This window comes from Pristiophorus japonicus, chromosome 11 (genome assembly GCF_044704955.1).
Source record: "Pristiophorus japonicus isolate sPriJap1 chromosome 11, sPriJap1.hap1, whole genome shotgun sequence".
Taxonomy (NCBI): domain Eukaryota; kingdom Metazoa; phylum Chordata; class Chondrichthyes; family Pristiophoridae; genus Pristiophorus; species Pristiophorus japonicus.
Window position 1 is genome coordinate 58,472,007 of NC_091987.1, and position 19,618 is coordinate 58,491,624.

The window sequence follows — 19,618 nt, forward strand, 5'->3', positions numbered from 1 at the left end:
TTCTGCCAGGTTGAGCATTTCCCAGGCTGCCTGCAACTTTTGCGGCCTGGATGAGTCCGTGTTCCATGTTTATATGGAGTGTGAGAGATTCCAACCCCTCTTCCACTTCTTGAAGGGGCTGCTCCTCAGCTTGAACAATGACAAATGTAAAAAATGCAAATTATTTTTAAATTGCAACATTGATTTATCTATTGCTCCTCTAGGTTAGTAGAAAGTTAGTAGAAAGAACGACTAATTAGCATTTAAGCATTTTTAATTGGATTCAAGCACCATAATCTGATACTTTAATGACACATAATATTGTCTAATATAAAAACAAAAAATGTTGGAAATCTCAGCAGGTCAGGCAGCCTCTGTGGCGAATCTCATTGAGTCTCATTGCCGAGAACATGCAGAAATCAAGCGCAGGCAGCGGAAAGAGCGTACGGCAAACCAGTCCCACCCACCCTTTCCCTCAACGACTACCTGTCCCACCTGTGACAGGGACTATGGCTCTCGTATTAGACTGTTCAGCCACCTAAGGACTCATTTTAAGAGTGGAAGCAAGTCTTCCTCGTTTCCGAGGGACTGCCTATGATGATGAAGATGAGAGGAAGCAGAGTTAATGTTTCAGGTCGATGAACCTTTGTCAGATTCAAAACGTTAACCCTGCTTCCTCTCCACAGATGCTGCCTGACCTGCTGAAATTTCCAGCATTTTTTGTTTTTATTCCAGATTCCAGCATCCGCAGTATTTTGCTTTTGTATAATATTGTCTATGATGCATGATACCTGTACATTGGAGTTAAATGTGCAGGATCGTTTTAATATTCAGTTGGTGTAGTACTACTGTATTCTCACAAAAGAAAGAACTGGGATGGGGAGCATTGCTATCACTGAGTATGGAATTAATAGATTGTACACACTGCAGTTTAGACAGCTGGACAGCTCAAGGTTTTTAAAGGATTTCTCTCCTGTACTTTTGGTAAATATATATGTTTTTTGGTAAAGGGGAGAAATGATCACAGTTAAAATTCTCCAATTTTGTCTATAAGGAAAAATGTTATATTTGTATTTCCAGCTTCCCCCTCCCGAGCCTGTTAACAAACTTTGTAATGAATGAGTACAGCAGAAATCAAGTCATTAGGGGTTAGAACTACAGCCGTTTAAGTTTCAAAATAGTAAAATGACAAATAATAAAGGTTGGAGGAATAAGGTTCTTTTTAAAAAAGAACTTCCCCAGAGAATGGAATTTTTGTTGGATTATGTTTCGTAATTATTTCAGCAAATGGGTATGTTAAATCAGTGGTTATTTGAGCCAATCACCATAGGAACAATTGCATCATTCCACGATGCTATCTCTGTTGTGTCCTTACACAGTACAGCAAATCAACACGAGGCACACACTGGAGACAAGGTCACTCTGTGACCTGTACCTTTATTCACAGGACCAAGGAGTGATGACCCTGCATTGGACCTCCCTTTATATACCTGGATGACCAGGTGAGGAGTGTCTCCCACAAGTTCACCCCCTGTGGTCAAGGTGTGCACCTCCCCCCAACGTCTTTGGGTCAAAGATTGAGTCTTTCAGGCGGTCGACGCTCTCTCGTGGAGCGCCGCAGTTGGGGCTCTGGTTGTTGAGCCTTGGCATGCGTCTGTGTCACCTGTGGTGACTCCGGCTTGTTCGGGCTGGCGGCAGGGACTGTGCATGCTGCTGACGGTTCTTGTTGCTCGTTCACTGGCGGTGGTGTGGACAGCATCTCATGATTTTCCTCAGGTTCCTCAGTGTCCATGCTGAAACTTATTTTTTACTTGGTCTAGATGCTTGCAGCATATCTGCCCATTGTTGAGTCTGAGCACTATGACCCTATTCCCCTCTTTACCAATTATAGTACCCTCGAGCCACTTGGTCCCCACAGCGTGATTAAGAACAAATACAGGGTCATCGATTTCTATCCATCTCCCCTTTGAGTTACGGTCGTGGCACTCATTTTGGGACTGGCGGTTGCCCTCAACAATGTCTGACAAGACTGGGTGAATGAGGGACAGCCAAGTTTTTTGTGTACGTTTCATGAGTAGTTCCGCTGGCGGGACTCCCATGAGCGGGTGCGGTCGGGACCTGTAGGCCAGCAGGAGGCGCGATAGACGGTATTGAAGGGAGGGTCCTTGAATCCGGAGCATGCCTTGCTTTATGATTTGGACCACACGTTCTGCCTGGCCATTGGAAGCCGGCTTGAACGGTGCTGTCCTGATATGTTTGATGCCATTACCCGACATGAACTCCCGGAATTCATAGCTAGTGAAACACAGGCCGTTGTCGCTAACTAGGATGTCCGGCAAGCCGTGGGTCGCAAAGACCGCACGCAAACTTTCCACTGTGGTGGATGTCGTGCACGAATTCAATATGATACACTCGATCCATTTCGAGTACGCATCAACAACAATGAGAAACATTTTTCCCATGAACGGGCCCACATAGTCTACGTAAATACGTGATCATGGCTTGGTGGACCAGGGCCACGGGCTGAGTGGGGCCTCCCTGGGGGCATTGTCCAGCTGGGCACATGTCGTGCACCTGCGAACACAGTGTTCCAGGTCTGCATCAATTCCCGGCCACCATACTTGTGACCGGGCAATGGCCTTCATAAGCACGATGCCTGGGTGCTCGCTGTGGAGTTCCCTGATGAATGCTTCCCTACCCCTCTGAGGCATGACTACCCGGCTGTCCCATAGTAGGCAGTCGGCTTGGATGGAGAGTTCATCCATCCATCTGTGAAACGGTCTGACCTCTTCAGGGCATGCTCCGTATGCGGGCACCCAATCCCCAGTCAGGACACATTTCTTAATCAGAGATAGGAGGGGATCTCCGTTTGTCCAGGTTTTGATCTGGTGGGCTGTGATGGGGAAGCCTGCGCTGTCAAAGGCATCGACAGCCATGACCATCTCCGCGCTTTGCTCCACTGCCCCCTCAGTGGTGGCCAGTGGAAGCCTGCTGAGCGCGTCAGCGCAATTTTCAGTGCCTGGCCGCTGCCGTATGGTGTAGTCATACGCAGCCAGCGTGAGAGCCCATCGCTGTATGCGAGCTGACGCAATGGCATTGACAGCTTTGCTGTCTGACAACAGGGATGTTAACGGCTTGTGGTCCAATTCTAACTCGAACCTTCTGCCAAACAGGTACTGGTGCATCTTTTTCACCCCATAGACACATGCGAGTGCTTCCTTTTCAACCATCCCATATCCCCGTTCTGCTTGGGAGAGCGACCTGGAGGCATAAGCCACAGGTTGGAGTTGGCCCTCATCATTACTCTGCTGCAACACGCACTCAACTCCATAGGATGATGCATCGCATATCAAAACCAATTTCTTACAGGGGTTGTACAGGGTCAATAACTTATTCGAACAAAGCAGGTTCCGCGCCCAATTGAAAGCCCGTTACTGACAGTCCCCCCAAAACCAATCGCAACCTTAACGCAGGAGCACGTGTAGCAGCTCCAGCAATGTACTTAAGTTCAGTAGAAAGTTCCCGAAATAGTTCAATAGTCCCAGAAATGAACGCAACTCTGATGTGTTGCCGGGCCTGGGCGCGCGACGGATCGCCTCCGTTTTGGATTCGGTAGGCCAGATCCCGTCTGCGGCAACCCTCCTGCCCAAAAACTCAACCTCTATGGCCAAAACCACACACTTGGACTTCTTTAGTCGCAGGCCTACCCGGTCCAGTCAGCGTAGCACCTCCTCCAAGTTGTGGAGGTGTTCCTCGGTGTCTCAACCCATGATAAGGATGCCGTCCTGAAATACGATTGTTCTGGGGAAGGATTTGAGCAGGCTTTCCATGTTCCTCTGAAAGATGGCGGCTGCTGAACGAATGCCAAAAGGACACCTATTGTAGACAAACAGCTCCTTGTGCGTGATGATGGTGGTCAGTAGCTTGGATTCTTCGGCCAGTTCCTGAGTCATGTAGGCCGAAGTGAGGTTCAACTTGGTGAACAGCTTGCCGCCTGCCAGTGTGGCAAAAAAATTATCCGCTCTCGAAAGCGGGTATTGGTCCTGAAGGGACACTCGGTTGATGGTGGCCTTGTAGTCACCACAGATCCTCACCGAGCCATCCGTTTATAGAACTGCGACAATGGGGCTTGCCTAGTTGCTGAATTCAACGGGCGAAATTATGCCCTCTCTTAGCAACCTGTCCAACTCACTCTAAATTTTCTCCCGCATTACATACGGCACAGCTCTGGCTTTGTGATGTACTAGTGTGGCATCCGGGGTGATACGTATCCTTACTTTGGTGCCGTTGAAAGTCCTGACGCCAGGTTGAAATAATGACTTGAACTTTAGTAGGACCTGTGAGCATGAACTTCGCTCCACAGATAAAATGGCGTGCACATCCCCCCATTTCCAGTTCATCTCGGTTAGCCAGCTCCTCCCCAAAAGCACGGGACCATTTCCCGGGACAATCCAGAGTGGCAGCCGGTTCTGAGATCCATTATGTGTGACCATCAACATTGCACTGCCTAGCACTGGGATGATCTCTTTGGTGTACGTCCGTAATTGCATGTCAATGCGTTCCAGTTTGGGACTGCTAGCTCTGAGTGGCCACAGTTTCTCGAATTGTTGGACACTCATAAGTGACTGGCTGGCTCCTGTGTCCAGCTCCATGTGTACCGGGATGCCGTTTAACAGTACTCTCATCATCATAGGTGGCATTTTGTGTATGAGCTGTGGATGTTTGCCACCTGGACCCGCTGAACTTCAGCATCCATTGCTGTGTCCCAGGCATATCCCTGCCTTGCAGACCCCTCGTGGTTCATCCACTTCGTAAACCAGCCTCGCTGCGGGCTTCCTGCACATCCTGGCTAAATGTCCGCTCAAGTTACAATTTCTGCAGATGAATTGTTGAAACCAGCAGGTCTTCGCAGCATGTTTGCCCCCACACCTCCAGCATGAGCTGAGATTGTTATGAACAAAAGAGCTGTTACCAGGCATTCCTCTCTGATTGTCTCTTTGATTATTCTTGAGCACTCTGTTTGTGGGTGTCAATGGTTCCATCCCAGGACGTATTGTCCCTTGTGATGGTGTAAATGTCCGTTCAAGCTGCCATTGTCTCTGTTGTGGGCCCACCCTAGAGTCTGTTACTGCCTGGTTGATGTCGAATTGCCCTTGCCTGCCTGCGGGGTTCTGAGTCGCGTTTACCATGTTAACTCCCTGCTCCATCGCCACGTTGGGAGCAGAGTTGCGCGCGTATATGATCTTGGTTTCCTCCTTCCCCGCCATGAAGGTTTGAGCCATCAATGCCGCTGCTTCCAAGATCAAGTCCTTGGTCTCAATTAGCTTCCTAAAATTCCTGGCATGACCAATGCCCTCAATGAAAAAAATCCCGTAACATCTCCCCTCGGCAGGCATCTGTGAACTTACAGAGGCTGGCCAAGCGCCGAAGGTCTGCAACGAAGTCTGGTATGCTCTGCCCTTCCCAACGTCGGTGCGTATAGAATCGGTATCGGGCCATGTGTATACTACTCGCCGGTTTGAGGTGGTTTGCTAAGCTCCTCGAAGGTCTTGTCCGCCGGCTTCTCGGGTGTGAGCAGGTCTTTCATCAGCGCGTATGTCTTAGGTCCACAGCTGGTCAGTAGATGCGCCCTTCGCTTGTCAGCCGCTGCCGCTCCCAGCCAGTTCTTCATGACAAAGCTCTGCTGGAGCCTCTCAACGAAATCGTCCCAGTCCTCACCAACACAGTACCGTTCCTCCGTGCTACCGGTGGCCATTCTCTTGAGTCGTTGATTCCCATTTCTCGTCGCCAAATGTTGTGTCCTTGCACACTACAGCAAATCAACACGAGGCACATTCTGCAGACAAGGTCACTCTGTGACCTGTACCTTTATTCACAGGACCAAGAAGTGATGACCCTGCGTGGGACCTCCCTTTATATACCTGGATGACCAGGTGAGTAGTGTCTCCCACAAGTTCACTCCCTGTGGTCAAGGTGTGCATTTCTCAGGTGTATACAGTGTACAGTGTTGTTACATAAAGGTTACAGTTATGTGAGGTTACAAACATGACAATCTCCATTCCAGCTCTTCACTCCCCTTTCTACTGGACCTCTCTCCTTACCCCTTTTGTGAAATTTTGGAGAAATTTCTTCACTCAGAGGATTGTGAATCTTTGGAATTCTCTACCCAGAAGGTTGTGTAGGTTCAGTCGAGTATATCAGCAAAGCAATTGATGGAAACCAAAATACACTCAGCACTATTTTGATTTAATAAAAAGCAAAACATTGCAGATGTTGGAAACGCAGTCAGCATCTGTGGAGAGAACAGAGACGAAATGATTTCAGCTAGATCATCCTTCAGCGGATGAAGGGCTAACTTGTCTATTCTGACCACATAAGTTTATTGACCTGTTGAGCGTTTCCAGCATCCACTATTTTGGTCGAGTGATATTATGCAAACAGCACGTGAATATTTACATACATAACCACCACTAACAACATGCATGTCTATAGCGCCTTGAAGATAAAAGATAGTCCCAGGGCGCTTCACGGAAATGTAGTGAGCCCAGGTAACTTTACACTACTTTTGCAGCTGTTTACCCAGAGGCACAAATACGTCATCGACGCCTGGCTGGCGCTTTCATTGCATCAGCTTTTGGACCAGTTGAGCAATAAAACTCAGCTCGGAGGGGACAATATCACTCAACACTTGCGGCAGGCGCTGTTTGGTGCAGATCAGGACACGATCCGAACCAAAAATGATGATCTTCACTTTCAGGAACCTTCTGGGGCGCTCGGTTTCACTGAGCAACAAGTGCCCGGTGCGTTCATTCCGGTGAGTTTTATTGATATCCTTATGTGGAGAGAATTAACCCAAGAACATGAGGTGGTGGGGGTGGTATCGTGGCTGAACTCGCTCCTTAATCTCTTACTGCACCCCTATAATTTAGGTCTTTTTATCTGTAATAAACAGAATTTTGCCCAGCTTATTTTGAGGCTGAGATTTTTAATATCGCGATGATTGTAACACAATCTGCACCATAGACATTGGATCCGAGCTGCAGGATTTCACCAGTGTGCGAGAGGTCAGCAACACGACAGTCTTTGGGTTTTTAAAGGGAATCTGTACGGCGCAGAACAACAGCCAGGCAGTTACAAGTCTCTATCCTTGTTTCATAATAAGAGTCCTAGCTTTCAAATTAAACCTTAAAATATAATTACACTGTAAGCGAATATTTATTAAAGGGCCACAGTCTGTTTAAAAAGCGTATGAGAAATCTTATTTATTTGCCAATAAAACCACAGCTTTGAAATGTTATGGTGTGCCTTATGGGTGCCAAGAAAATGACCATTCTTTACTTTCCCACAGCGAGGATAGTTTGTGAAATTGGTCTTCGGCGAAGTACGATGATAACGAATTGGCAACCAGTTTTATACTGTCTCTGATTTTCTTTTCCATTTTTGCCTGTCTCCTGCTTGCCGAAGACCAATTTAATCCTTGTATCTTTTAAACCTCCCACCCCGCCGCTGCGTGGGTTACATACCGATTTGAAATTTGCTCTGTCTGCTGGCTTTGATAAAACCAGCAGAAACTATCAGAAACTCTAGTGCCTAGTTTATGACCCAGAAATTCCAGCCTCCCGAGTCTGTGCGGAGTGTGTACGGACCCAGGAAGGCATCGCAAAAGCCGGTTTTCAGCGCACAATGCACATGCACTGAAAACCGGCTTTTCCGATCTGTCAAGCTGGAGCTTGACCGATCCAACGTATCTCCACGTCCAGGACACTTGCAAGGGCAAGATTGCGGTATTTACCCATATCTTGCCCAGTGGATGTCCTGAAAACTCTTGCGCCTGATAAAAGCAGGAGTAGCGAGGTTGGGGACAGCATCAAACAAGAAATAAGGGATGTGTGCAATAAAGGTACAGCAGTTACCATGGGCAACTTTAATCTACATATTGATTGGACTAACCAAACTGGTACCAATGCGGTGGAGGAGGATTTCCTGGAGTGGATTAGGGATGGTTTTCTAGACCAATATGTCGAGGAACCAACTAGAGAGCTGGCCATCCTAGACTGGGTGATGTGCAATGAGAGGGGACTAATTAGCAATCTTGTTGTGCGAGGCCCCTTGGGGAAGAGTGACCATAATATGGTAGAATTCTTTATTAAGATGGAGAGTGACACAGTTAATTCGGAAACGAGGGTCCTGAACTTAAGGAAAGGTAACTTCGACGGTATGAGGTGTGAATTGGCTAGAATAGACTGGCAACGGATACTTAAAGGATTGACAGTGGATAAGCAATGGCAAACATTTAAAGATCACATGGATGAACTTCAGCAATTGTACATCCCTGGCTGGAGTAAAAATAAAACGGGGAAGGTAGCTCAAGCCTGGCTAACAAGGGAAATAAAGGATAGTGTTAAAACCAGGGAAGAGGCATATAAATTGGCTAGAAAAAGTAACAAACCCGAGGACTGGGAATTATTTAGAATTCAACAGAGGAGGACTAAGGGTTTAATTAAGAGGGGGAAAATAGAGTACGAGAGGAAGCTTGCAGGGAACATAAAAACTGACTGCAAAAGCTTCCATAAATATGTGAGGAGAAAAAGATTAGTGAAGACAAACGTAGGTCCCTTGCAGTCGAATTCAGGTGAATTTATAATGGGGAACAAAGAAATGGCAGACCAATTGAACAAATACATCGGTTCTGTCTTCACGAAGGAAGACACATATAACCTTCCGAATGTACTAGGGGACAGTGGGTCTAGTGAGAAGGAGGAACTGAAGGATATCCTTATTAGGCTGGAAATTGTGTTAGGGAAATTGATGGGATTGAAGGCTGATAAATCCCCGGGACCTGATAGTCTGCATCCCAGAGTACTTAAGGAAGTGGTCCTAGAAATAGTGGATGCATTGGTGATCATTTTCCAACAGTCTATCGACTCTGGATCAGTTCCTATGGACTGGAGGGTAGCTAATGTAACACCACTTTTTAAAAAAGGAGGGAGAGAGAAAATGGGCAATTATAGACCGGTTAGCCTGACATCAGTAGTGGGGGTAATGTTGGAATCAATCATTAAGGATGAAATAGCAGCGCATTTGTAAAGCAGTGACAGGATCGGTCCAAGTCAGCATGGATTTATGAAAGGGCAATCATGCTTGACAAATCTTCTGGAATTTTTTGAGAATGTAACTAGCAGAGTGGACAAGGGAGAACCAGTGGATGTGGTGTATTTGGACTTTCATAAGGCTTTTGACAAGGTCCCGCACAAGAGATTGGTGTGCAAAATCAAAGCACATAGTATTGGGGGTAATGAACTGACGTGGATAGAGAACTGGTTGGCAGACAGGAAGCAGAGAGTCGGGATAAACGGGTGCTTTTCAGAATGGCAGGCAGTGACTAGTGGAGTGCCGCAGGGCTCAGTGCTGGGACCCCAGCTCTTTACAATATACATTAACGATTTGGATGAAGGAATTGAGTGTAATATATCTCCAAGTTTGCAGATGACACGAAACTGGGGGGTGGTGTGAGCTGTGAGGGGGATGCTAAGAGGCTGTAGGGTGACTTGGACAGATTAGGTGAGTGGGCAAATGCATGGCAGATGCAGTATAATGTGGATAAATGTGAGGTTATCCATTTTGGGGGCAAAAGCACGAAGGCAGAATATTATCTGAATGGCGGCAGATTAGGAAAAGGGGAGGTGCAACGAGACCTGGATGCATGGTTCATCAGTCATTGAAGGTTGGCATGCAGGTACAGCAGGCGGTGAAGAAGGCAAATGGTATGTTGGTCTTCATAGCTAGGGGATTTGAGTATAGGAGCAGCGAGTTCTTACTGCAGTTGTACAGGGCCTTAATGAGGCCTCACCTGGAATATTGTGTTAGTTTTGGTCTCGTAATCTGAGGAAGGACATTCTTGCTATTGAGGGAGTGCAGCGAAGGTTCACCAGACTAGTTCCAGGGATGGCTAGACTGTCATATGAGGAGAGACTGGATCAACTGGGCCTTTATTCACTGGAGTTTAGAAAGATGAGAGGGGATCTCATAGAAACGTATAAGATTCTGACGGGACTGGACAGTTTAGATGCGGGAAGAATGTTCTCGATGTTGGGGAAGTCCAGAACCAGGGGACATAGTCTTAGGATAAGGGGTAGGCCATTTAGGACTGAGATGAGGAGAAACTTCTTCACTCAGAGAGTTGTTAACCTGTGGAATTCCCTGCCGCAGAGAGTTGTTGATGCCAATTCATTGGATATATTCAAGAGGGAGTTAGATATGGCCCTTACGGCTAAGGGGATCAAGGGGTATGGAGAGAAAGCAGGAAAGGGCTACTGAGGGAATGATCAGCCATGAATGATGGTGCAGGCTAGAAAGGCCGAATGGCCTACTCCTACACCTATTTTCTATGTTTCTATAGCCTATTTTTACAAGCATAAGAGTTTTAAAATTCACAAAAACAAAATAAAATTAAAAAACACATTTTATTGTTTAAAAACCCTCCCCAGTACAGTAAGTGTATTTTAAACCTTAATTTAAAAAACTTTTTTAAAAATCAGAAAAATATATTTTTTTATAATACATAAATAACTAACTTAAATTAATAAAAATATGTGGTGTATTTTTTCTATTTTTTTATTAGAATTTTGTGTGTTTTGGGGAGGTTTCTCAAGTTCCCATTATTATGAATGAGAACATACTTTACCTTGATTGGCTGCCCAGAGCCATGTGACTGCAGCTCCAGCGCTGTGCACGTCCCGACATGCACGCGCTCTGATGCGCAGTCAGTGGAGGCCTCAGGACTGGGAACTCGCATGGGTGCAGCAGCTTCAGGTAAGTGCGCTTCTTTTTAAACTTTTTTACCCAATCGCCCGCAGGAAGCAGCCGACCAGGATTTCTGGGCCTATTTGTCTGGAATCTGGCTAACCAGCGTAAAAGACCGAGGAATTTTAAGCACAAGTTACATTGATCGTAAATCGAGATTCCGTGATCTTTAACACTAGTTTAAGATACATTATGCTGGAAGCCAGCCCCGCCCATAAAATTGGCCAACCCCCCTCCTCTCCCCCCCTTCCCCCACCCCCCCACCCCCCAATAAAAATACTGAGCATGACGAATTTCCACTGATTGTGCCCATTGTGAGTTCTCGGTGCTGTCACTGAAATGGGAAGAATTCAGTTTTTCAGCCCTCCCCTTGATATCAAAACATTTAAAAGTGACCTTCCATGTTATCTTTATGTTGCTAAAACTGACAGCAAAATCCGAGATTTTCACTGGTCTATGAGTGATGCAGAGAGGTGGCACACAGACCTTACTCTACCATGACACAAACTAAATAAGTGCTGAGTGTAGAAGGGCCTTAAAAGTCCCCTGATGGCATCATGGGTTTGATTCTTGGTTTGAACTGATCTCAGCCAGGGCAACAGTTGGGGCAATACAAACGGCACCAGCATCCTTGAACTAAGGAAGAGGGAGGAAAAGACTGATATTGTGTTCCTTTTCCTGATCGTACTTCCTGTAGGGGGTTGCTGGATGGCAATGTAGCAACTAATAGCGGTGCTGCCCTCCACAGTTGAATAGCCTGTTATCTATTTAAGCTCAAATGAAAAGTGGACCTGGTTGAGATATTGGCGAGCTGCCACCACCTGTGAAATCATACACCAGCAAAAGATAGGAGGTGGGTGGGGTGGATTGACCCATCCACCTCCACGGAGGTGTGTGGGGGGCCTGACCCATCCACCTCCATGGCACGAACCTGGTATTGCAGTACTTCCAGGAACGGTGCAGTGGCTCTCGGCCTTTTGGCTAAGAGCATTGGCGCAGAGTGATCCTTGATGTGTGCAAGGTGACCTCTGGCGTTTGTGATTTGACAAAGAATTGGAAAGATTGGCTACGAATTTAAAAAAAAAGATAGCTCCTTCGGGCGGGGAGAATGGGGATGGAGAACACTCTGTTAATGCAGCAGATTGGCCAGCTTAATGCTGTATGTAAATAGCACCCTGGCTGCCAATTCAATTTTTTTTTCAATGGCATTAAAATCAATGTGAGCAAAGTACCTGGTGTGCTCTAACTAAAGTGTAGAGGAAGAGGCTTGAAAGTGTCTTTATAGTTTAAACAATCACTAGCAGATAAGTTTTTGAATTAAAAAAAAAATAAATAGGATGGAATTTTTAGGCACATCAGAATCAAGTTGTATTGTTCCCCAAATATTGATTGTTCCTCCCCTCTTAAAGGGAGATCATTCAGCCAAGGAAAGATCTATCGTGTCCATATTGCATTTACATCTTAAACCTTGAAGAGTTTAATCTTTAAACTGAACTTGTCATTACCAATCAGCTGGGTAAATCATATTGCCGGCATTTATAGGCCTTCGTTTCATACTGTACGTCTTTATTCTGGTTCTGCCTGGTGCCCATAGTAATGACTTGTGGAAATATAATTGTTGGGAAAGAAATTGAGACAAATAGGAAAACACACTGGTCAATTGGATTCTAAAGACAGAAATCTTTTGGCTAGTGTTAGCCTGCCTTTTTTTCTCTCTACAGATCCACGTCACCTGCTGTCTCTAACAGTATTTTCTGTTTCTGTAATGAAATGTGGTCTGTTTTTAGATGAATTTGCAACAATAACTGTTTGCTGCTCCCATTATGGCACAAAATAAATACAGGCATATTTTACTAAATTCAGGGTTATATTTTAAGGTAACAGAATTCTTTGGGTTCTGATTGCAGATGTGGACAGGCTGTGCTAGGTGCTGGTGCTCTAAAAGGGCGGCACCTGTTGACTCTCAAGGATTTTAATGGTGAAGAAATAAAGCAACTATTGTGGACAGCTGCTGATCTGAAAATGAGAATAAAACAGAAAGGAGAGGTAAATGGCAGGATAATATCACTGATACTACAAATTCCTTTGTTGTATAGATTCACAAAGGTCTCCTGTTCTTTTGAGTGGTTTCCTCTCGGTTTTTATTTCTAATGTTGCCATTCAGGTATACATCCTACTCCAGCCAGGCTATGGTACAAAGTTGAGCCCGGCTGGTGCTGTTCCACGATTGGTCAGCCATCTATCCTTAATTTGGGTTTTAATCTACTCCTTACTAGGAAGAGCACCATGCATCATTTCATCCATCTTCTTGGTCTGGTCAAGAACTATAAGTTCAAGTGAGAGAAAGCCCACCAGTTCGAATTGTGACTTGATTTGGGCGCCTTGCGCATGATACCTTGAGCTCTCGGAAAAGCTGCCCTCATAAATGAAATCACTTTCTCCTGCCCACTCCAATATAATTCAACGCAGAGGTCAAAACTCCAAAATATTAACTGAATCTGAAGTGAAGCAATTTAGATTGAACTGTATATGGATTCTTCCAACTTTGGGCACCACTAGTATCTGTTCCAGGTGAGTTACATTGGATTACATAGGATATATGGCACAGAAACAGGCCATTTGGCCCAACCAGTTCATGCCGGCGATTATGCTCCATTGGAGCCTCCTCCCATCTTTCCGCATCTAAATCTATCAGCATAACCTTCTATTCCCTTCTCCCTCATATGCTTGTCTAGCCTCCCCTTAAATGCATCTATACTATTCGCTTCAACCACTCCCTGTGGTAGCAAGTTCCACATTCTCACCACAAGTTTCTTGTGAATTCCCCTGAATTCTGAGTTCAGTGACCGACACTGTGACAGACAACCCCTGAAGCTCGTATAAAGCTGATTTGAAGTTTGAGTTGGGATTCCTCTCTTGCTCTTCACCATTTCTCTAGGAACTTTGAGGTGCCTGAGTCCAGCAAAATACAATGTATTCTAGTATGGAGATATTATAGGAGTTGTAAAGCTTCTAATATTTTGCTTTTGTTCCCCTTTGCGGGTTATAACAGATACTCCCTTTGCTTCAAGGGAAATCCATTGCCATGATATTTGAAAAAAGAAGCACCAGAACAAGAATATCTACAGAAACAGGTGAGAGATCTCCAAAAAAATAAAAGGTGGTGACCTTTTCTAGAGGGACTGTATGCATATTTTACAGTAGATCTTTCTAGTTGCACAATGGTAATTTATTTTTTCAAATTAAGAAATACTTCGGTGAAGGTCCATAATGCAGGACATCAACAGTGAGGAGAAAGAGTACCTCCCTAAATACAATGATTCAAGTAAAATTAACAACTTTGTGAAATGGAAGTTTGTGACTGAATAATAAAACTCAAAATAAAATAAATCTTGCGGTTGAGTGATATTTATTTCCAAGTACTAAGAGAGTGAAAGTCTGAGATTTGTGAAACACATGTTATTAGGAAGTCAATGAACACTGAATGAAACAGGCTAACATGGTGCCCTTTTTAAAAAGGATGACAAAACAGACCCAAACACTTGAGACCCATTGTCCGGTGTTCCTCACAAAAGGCTACTATTTAAGCTTAAAGCATGATAGACTCGGAGTAAAACCTGGCAATGAATCAGACATTTGTTGAATGAAGAGTAGCAGTGGGTTCTTGGTTAGAGGAGTTACATCAAAGTTGGGGCAACTGCAGAGTTGGGGGCCCAGAAGGACCGCTACTATTTTTAGATAATACCAAACTAGATAGGGCAGTTGAATCTGAGAAGACCGCTCAGGAACTACAAAATATGTAAGTGGACAAATTAATAGCAGGTTAACCATAATTCCAGATGTGTATAAATTATTCTACATAGGGAAAGATGGGTGGTATGAATACTTCAACAATTGTATTGATCCATGAATTATCGCAAAATATGAAGTTACTATAGATTATGATTTTAGTAGACTGCCCTCTTCTTCTGTCCTGAGGGTGTTGACAACTTGCTGAGGTATGGTTCTTTTGGGTGGCAGCTGCCCTCTGTTCCCAAGTAACTATTATTCATATGTGCCCCTTGTTAGCAGGCTATACAACTGTGATGATCGCTTGACATTCAGACAGGCACATTTTACAGCAGAATAATTTTCAGAAGCAAGAAATATGGCAGAATTTTTTTCCTCTCCCTAACCCTAGGGCCTCAAGGCTAACAGTAACATTGGTACCGCTGCCCGACCTGAAAGCCACTAACTCAACATAGACCAGGGATTGAACCTGGGAACTTTTTGATTTGTTTGGCTCAGATAAAAACAGTCAGAATTCAGGCAATATTTTGGTAATCTCTAAATTTATTTTAGCAACACAGTGTAGTGCAAATAAAATGTTCTGTTCATTTCCACCTGCAGTCATTCCACGCATGAATTCACAAAAATTTACAGTCTGCCATTTAGCTCACCATCATTCAGGGGCATGAAGGGACTGTAGAAAGTACATAAATGTTTTACTTGAGATACTCTTTTGCTCCTATTTCTACTAAAATGCTAACCACCCAACTTCCCTTTCTGGCCCTCATGCTAGTTGATCTTGTTAACAGTTCCCTCTTCTGATACTGCCTGCACCCCCGCCCCCACCCACCCCATCCCCTCCCCTTCAAGTATCTGTCATTACCCCCTTCCTCAAACCTCCTGATCTATAACCTCCCTTTACGCTCAAGTCCTTGAACATGTTGCCTCCCAAATTCTTTCCTGTAATTCGATGTTTGAACCTCTTCAATCCGGTTTCCGCCTATGCCACAGCACTGAAATGGCCCTTATCAAAGCCACAAATGACATCCTATGTGACATGGTAAACTATCCCTCCTCATCCTTCTCTACCTGTCCGCAGTCTTTGACATGGTTGACCACACCATCCTCCAATGCTTCTCCTCCGTAGTCCAGCTGGGTGGCACTGTTCATGCTTGGATCCATTCTGATCTGTATAGTCGTATCCAGAGGATCACCTTCAGTGCCTTCTCTTGCTGCTCCTGCACCATTACCTCTGGAGTCCCCCAAGGATCTATCCTTGGCCCCCTCCGATTTCTCATCTACATGCTGTCCCTCAGCAACGTTATCTGAAAACACGTCCGTATCCGCACATACACTGGCAACACCCACCTCTCTCAACCCCTCCACTGTTTCTGATTTGTCACGCTGTTTAGTCGACATCCAGTACTGGATGAGCAGAAATTTCCAACAATTAAATATTGGGGAAGGCCAAAGCCATTGGCGCTGATATTTGCGGGTGAGTGCCATAGCATGGGGGAAATCCTGTGAGGCCAGGGACGCGGAGACCTGCCAATAATGGCAGGAGATCTCATTATAACTTTTTTTTCCCGTTTCCGGCCCGGTAGACGACCAAATTGACAGGCTAGCCAGCTGCCCTTGGGAATGGTCCTTGGCAATCAGGGTCACTGGGCAGGCTGCAGATTGAAGCTGGAGCAGGGGAGGTCGTCTTTGCAGCATTGGCTAGAGAGAAATGTTCCCACAGTATGGGAAAGGCCCCCTGCAGGCTGCTAACCGACTTCTCCATTGTAAATACTCTGCATGCGTGGAAATTTGAAGAGATCGCTCACTAAAAGAAACAGGTCACGCAGAACAAAGCACAATTTACAAGGAACATTGCTCGAGAGGGGCTGTGATTGGCAGAAGGGAGGCCGAAGGCTTCCTTGAGGGGAGCAACTCGGGAGCAGCAAAGCAGCATTACAGATGGCTTATGGCCGAGGTCCAACAAAAAACCCTGGACCTAAAGAATAGATGGTGGGTGGAGAAAACACAGGAGATTCAGCAGCTGGCCGATAGCCATGATGTGCGACGATTCTTCACCACAGTCAAGGCTACCTACGGCCCAAGTACCCAAGGCCCCACCCCCACTGCTGGCCAAGAACGGGGAGACACTCCTCAAGGATACCGAGGCAGTCAGGACTCGCTGGAAGGAGCACTTAGAAGATCTCCTTAACCGAGACTCTGCCTTTGACTCGAGTGTCCTCAACTCTATCCCGCAGCATGCTACCCGCCACCATCTCGGCAGAACCCCAGCCCTGCACGAGGTAGATAGGGCCATCCGCCAGCTCAAGAACAACAAGGTAACGGGTGCAGGTGGACTCCCCGCTGAGGCACTAAAGTATGGCGGAGAGGCACTATTGGCACGAATGCATGACCTCATCTCTCTCACCTGGAAGGAGGAGAGCATGCCGGGAGATCTCAGAGATGCAATAATCGTGATCATCTTTTAAAAAAGGGACAAGTCCGACTGCGGCAACTACAGAGGAATCTCCCTGTTATCAGCCACTGGGAATGTCATCGCTACAATCCTTCTCAACCGTCTTCTCCCTGTGGCTGAGGAGCTCCTCCGGAGTCACAGTGCAGATTTCGTCCTCTATGGGATACTATGGACATGACTTTTACAGCACACCAGGTGCAAGAAAAATGCAGGGAACAGCACCAACCCTTGTACATGGCCGCCTTTGACCTTACAAAGGCCTTTGACACTGTCAACCATGAGGGACTATGGAGCATCCTCCTCCGTTTCGACTGCCCCCAAAAGTTCATCACCATCCTCTGCCTGCTCCACAATGACATGCAGGCCGTGATCCTTACCAACTGATCCATCACAGACCCAATCCACGTCCGGACCGGGGTCAAGCAGGGCTGTGTTATCGCCCCAAACCTCTTCTCAATCTTCCTCGCTGCCATGCTCCACCTCACAGTCAACAAACTCCCCGCTGGAATGGAACTAAACTACAGAACCAGTGGGAAGCTGTTCAACCTTCGCTGTCTCCAGGCCAGATCCAAGACCGTCCCAACCTCTGTTGTTGAACTACAGTACGCGGACGTACTTGTATCTGTGCATATTCGAGACTGAACTCCAAGTCCTAGTCAGTGTCTTCACTGAGGCGTATGAAAGCATAGGCCTTACACTAAACATCCATAAGACAAAGGTTCTCCACCAACCTGACCCCGCCACACAGCACTGCCCCCCCCCCCCCCCAGTCATCAAGATGCCCGGCCCTGGACAACGTGGACCACTTTCCATACCTCGGGACCCTATTATCAGCAATGGCAGAAATTGACGCCGAGATTCAACACTGCCTCCAGTGCGACAGCTCAGCTTTTGGCCACCTGAGGAAAAGAGTGTTCGAAGATCAGGCCCTCAAATCTGCCACCAAGCTCATGGTCTATAGGGCTGTAGTCATACCCGCCCTCCTGTATGGCTCAAACGTGGACCATATACAGTAGACACCTCAAATCGCTGGAAAAATACCACCAACGATGTCTCCGCAAGATCCTGCAAATCCCCTAGGAGGACAGACACACCAATGTTAGCTTCCTCGATCAGGCCAACATCCCCAGCATCGAAGCACTGACCACACTCGACCAGCTCCATTGGGCGGGTCACATTGTCCGCATGCCTGACACGAGACTCCCAAGACAAGCGCTCTACTCGGAACTCCTACACGTCAAGCAAGCCCAAGGTGGGCAGAGGAAATGTTTCAAGGACACCCTCAAAGCCTCCTTGATAAAAATGCAACATCCTCACCGACACCTGGAAATCCCTGGCCAAAGACCGCCCTAAGTGGAGGAAGTGTATCCGGGAGGGCGTTGAGCACCTCCAAGTCTCATCGCCGAGAGCATGCAGGAACCAAGCACAGGCAGCGGAACAAGCATGCGGCAAACCAGTCCCACCCACCCTTTCCTTCAACGACTGTCTGTCCCACCTGTGACAGAGACTGTAATTTCCGTTTTGGACTGTTCAGTCACCTAAGAACTCACTTTTAGAGTGGAAACAAGTCGATTTCGAGGGACTGCCTATTGATGATGATGATGAGGGGTCTGGGGGAAGCACAGCTGCTCCTCCTGGCCCACAAGTAGTGCTATAAAAAGGACTTTCCTTCTAGAGCTAGCACAATATTGAGGGCATTGTCTTCAGTCCCTGCCACAAACTCCATTCCCTAGCCACTGATTCCATCTCCCTCCCTGGCCACTGCCTGAGACTGAACTAACTTGTTGACATTAGCATCCTACATGACCCCGAGCTGAATTTCCAACTCTATATCCTCTCCATCACCAAGACCGCCTATTTCCACCTCTGTGACATCGCTCATCCCCACCACTGCCTCAGTGCATCTGCTGCTGAAGCCCTCACTCATGCTTTTGTTACCTCCAGACTCTACTATTCCAATGCTCCACTGGCCAGCCTCCCATCTTCCACTCTCCGTAAACTTCAATTCATCCAAAACCCTGCTGCCCGCACCAAGTCCTGTTCACCCATCACCCCTGTGCTCGCTGACCGACATTGGCTCCCTGTCCAGTAGCACCTCAAATTTAAAATTCTCATCCTTGTACTCCAATTCCTCGATGGCCTTGTCCCTCCATATCTCTGCAATTTGCTCCAGCCCTGCAACCCTCTGAGAACTCTGCGTTCCCCCAATTCTGGCTTCTTCTGCATCATTGATTTCTTTCACCCTACCACTAGCAGCTGTGCCTTCAGCTGCCTAGGCCCTAAGCTCTGGAATTCCACCTCTCCACCTCGCTCTCCTCCTTTTAAGACACACCTCAAAACCTACCTCTTTGACCAGGAATGGTAGCATAGTAATTAAGTTACTGGACCAGTGATCCAGAGGCCTGGACTAATGATCCGGAGACGTGAGTTCAAATTCCACCACGGCAGCTGGAGAATTTAAATTATTTTTAAAAATTAAAATAATAAAAAGTAACTATCAGTAATGGTGACCATGAAACTCCTATTTTGTAAAATCCTATTTGGTTCACTAATGTCCTTTTAGGGAAGGAAATCTGCTATCTTTACCCAGTCTGG

At 46.3% G+C, this 19,618-nt stretch overlaps 1 protein-coding gene across 2 annotated transcripts in view; it reads left to right on the plus strand.

Annotated features, from left to right (window-relative positions):
• The first annotated feature begins 6,590 nt into the window (after positions 1–6,590).
• otc (ornithine transcarbamylase) overlaps positions 6,591–19,618 on the plus strand; it is an 89,166-nt gene continuing 76,138 nt past the window's right edge. The window contains exons 1-3 of one of the 2 annotated variants that reach the window (XM_070892922.1): positions 6,591–6,793; positions 12,690–12,828; positions 13,835–13,916. In XM_070892922.1, the coding sequence (XP_070749023.1) occupies positions 6,717–6,793; positions 12,690–12,828; positions 13,835–13,916 (298 nt within the window). In that variant the 5' untranslated portion in view covers positions 6,591–6,716. The remainder of the gene's footprint in view (positions 6,794–12,689; positions 12,829–13,834; positions 13,917–19,618) is intronic. The other variant, XM_070892921.1, reaches the window with a different exon arrangement.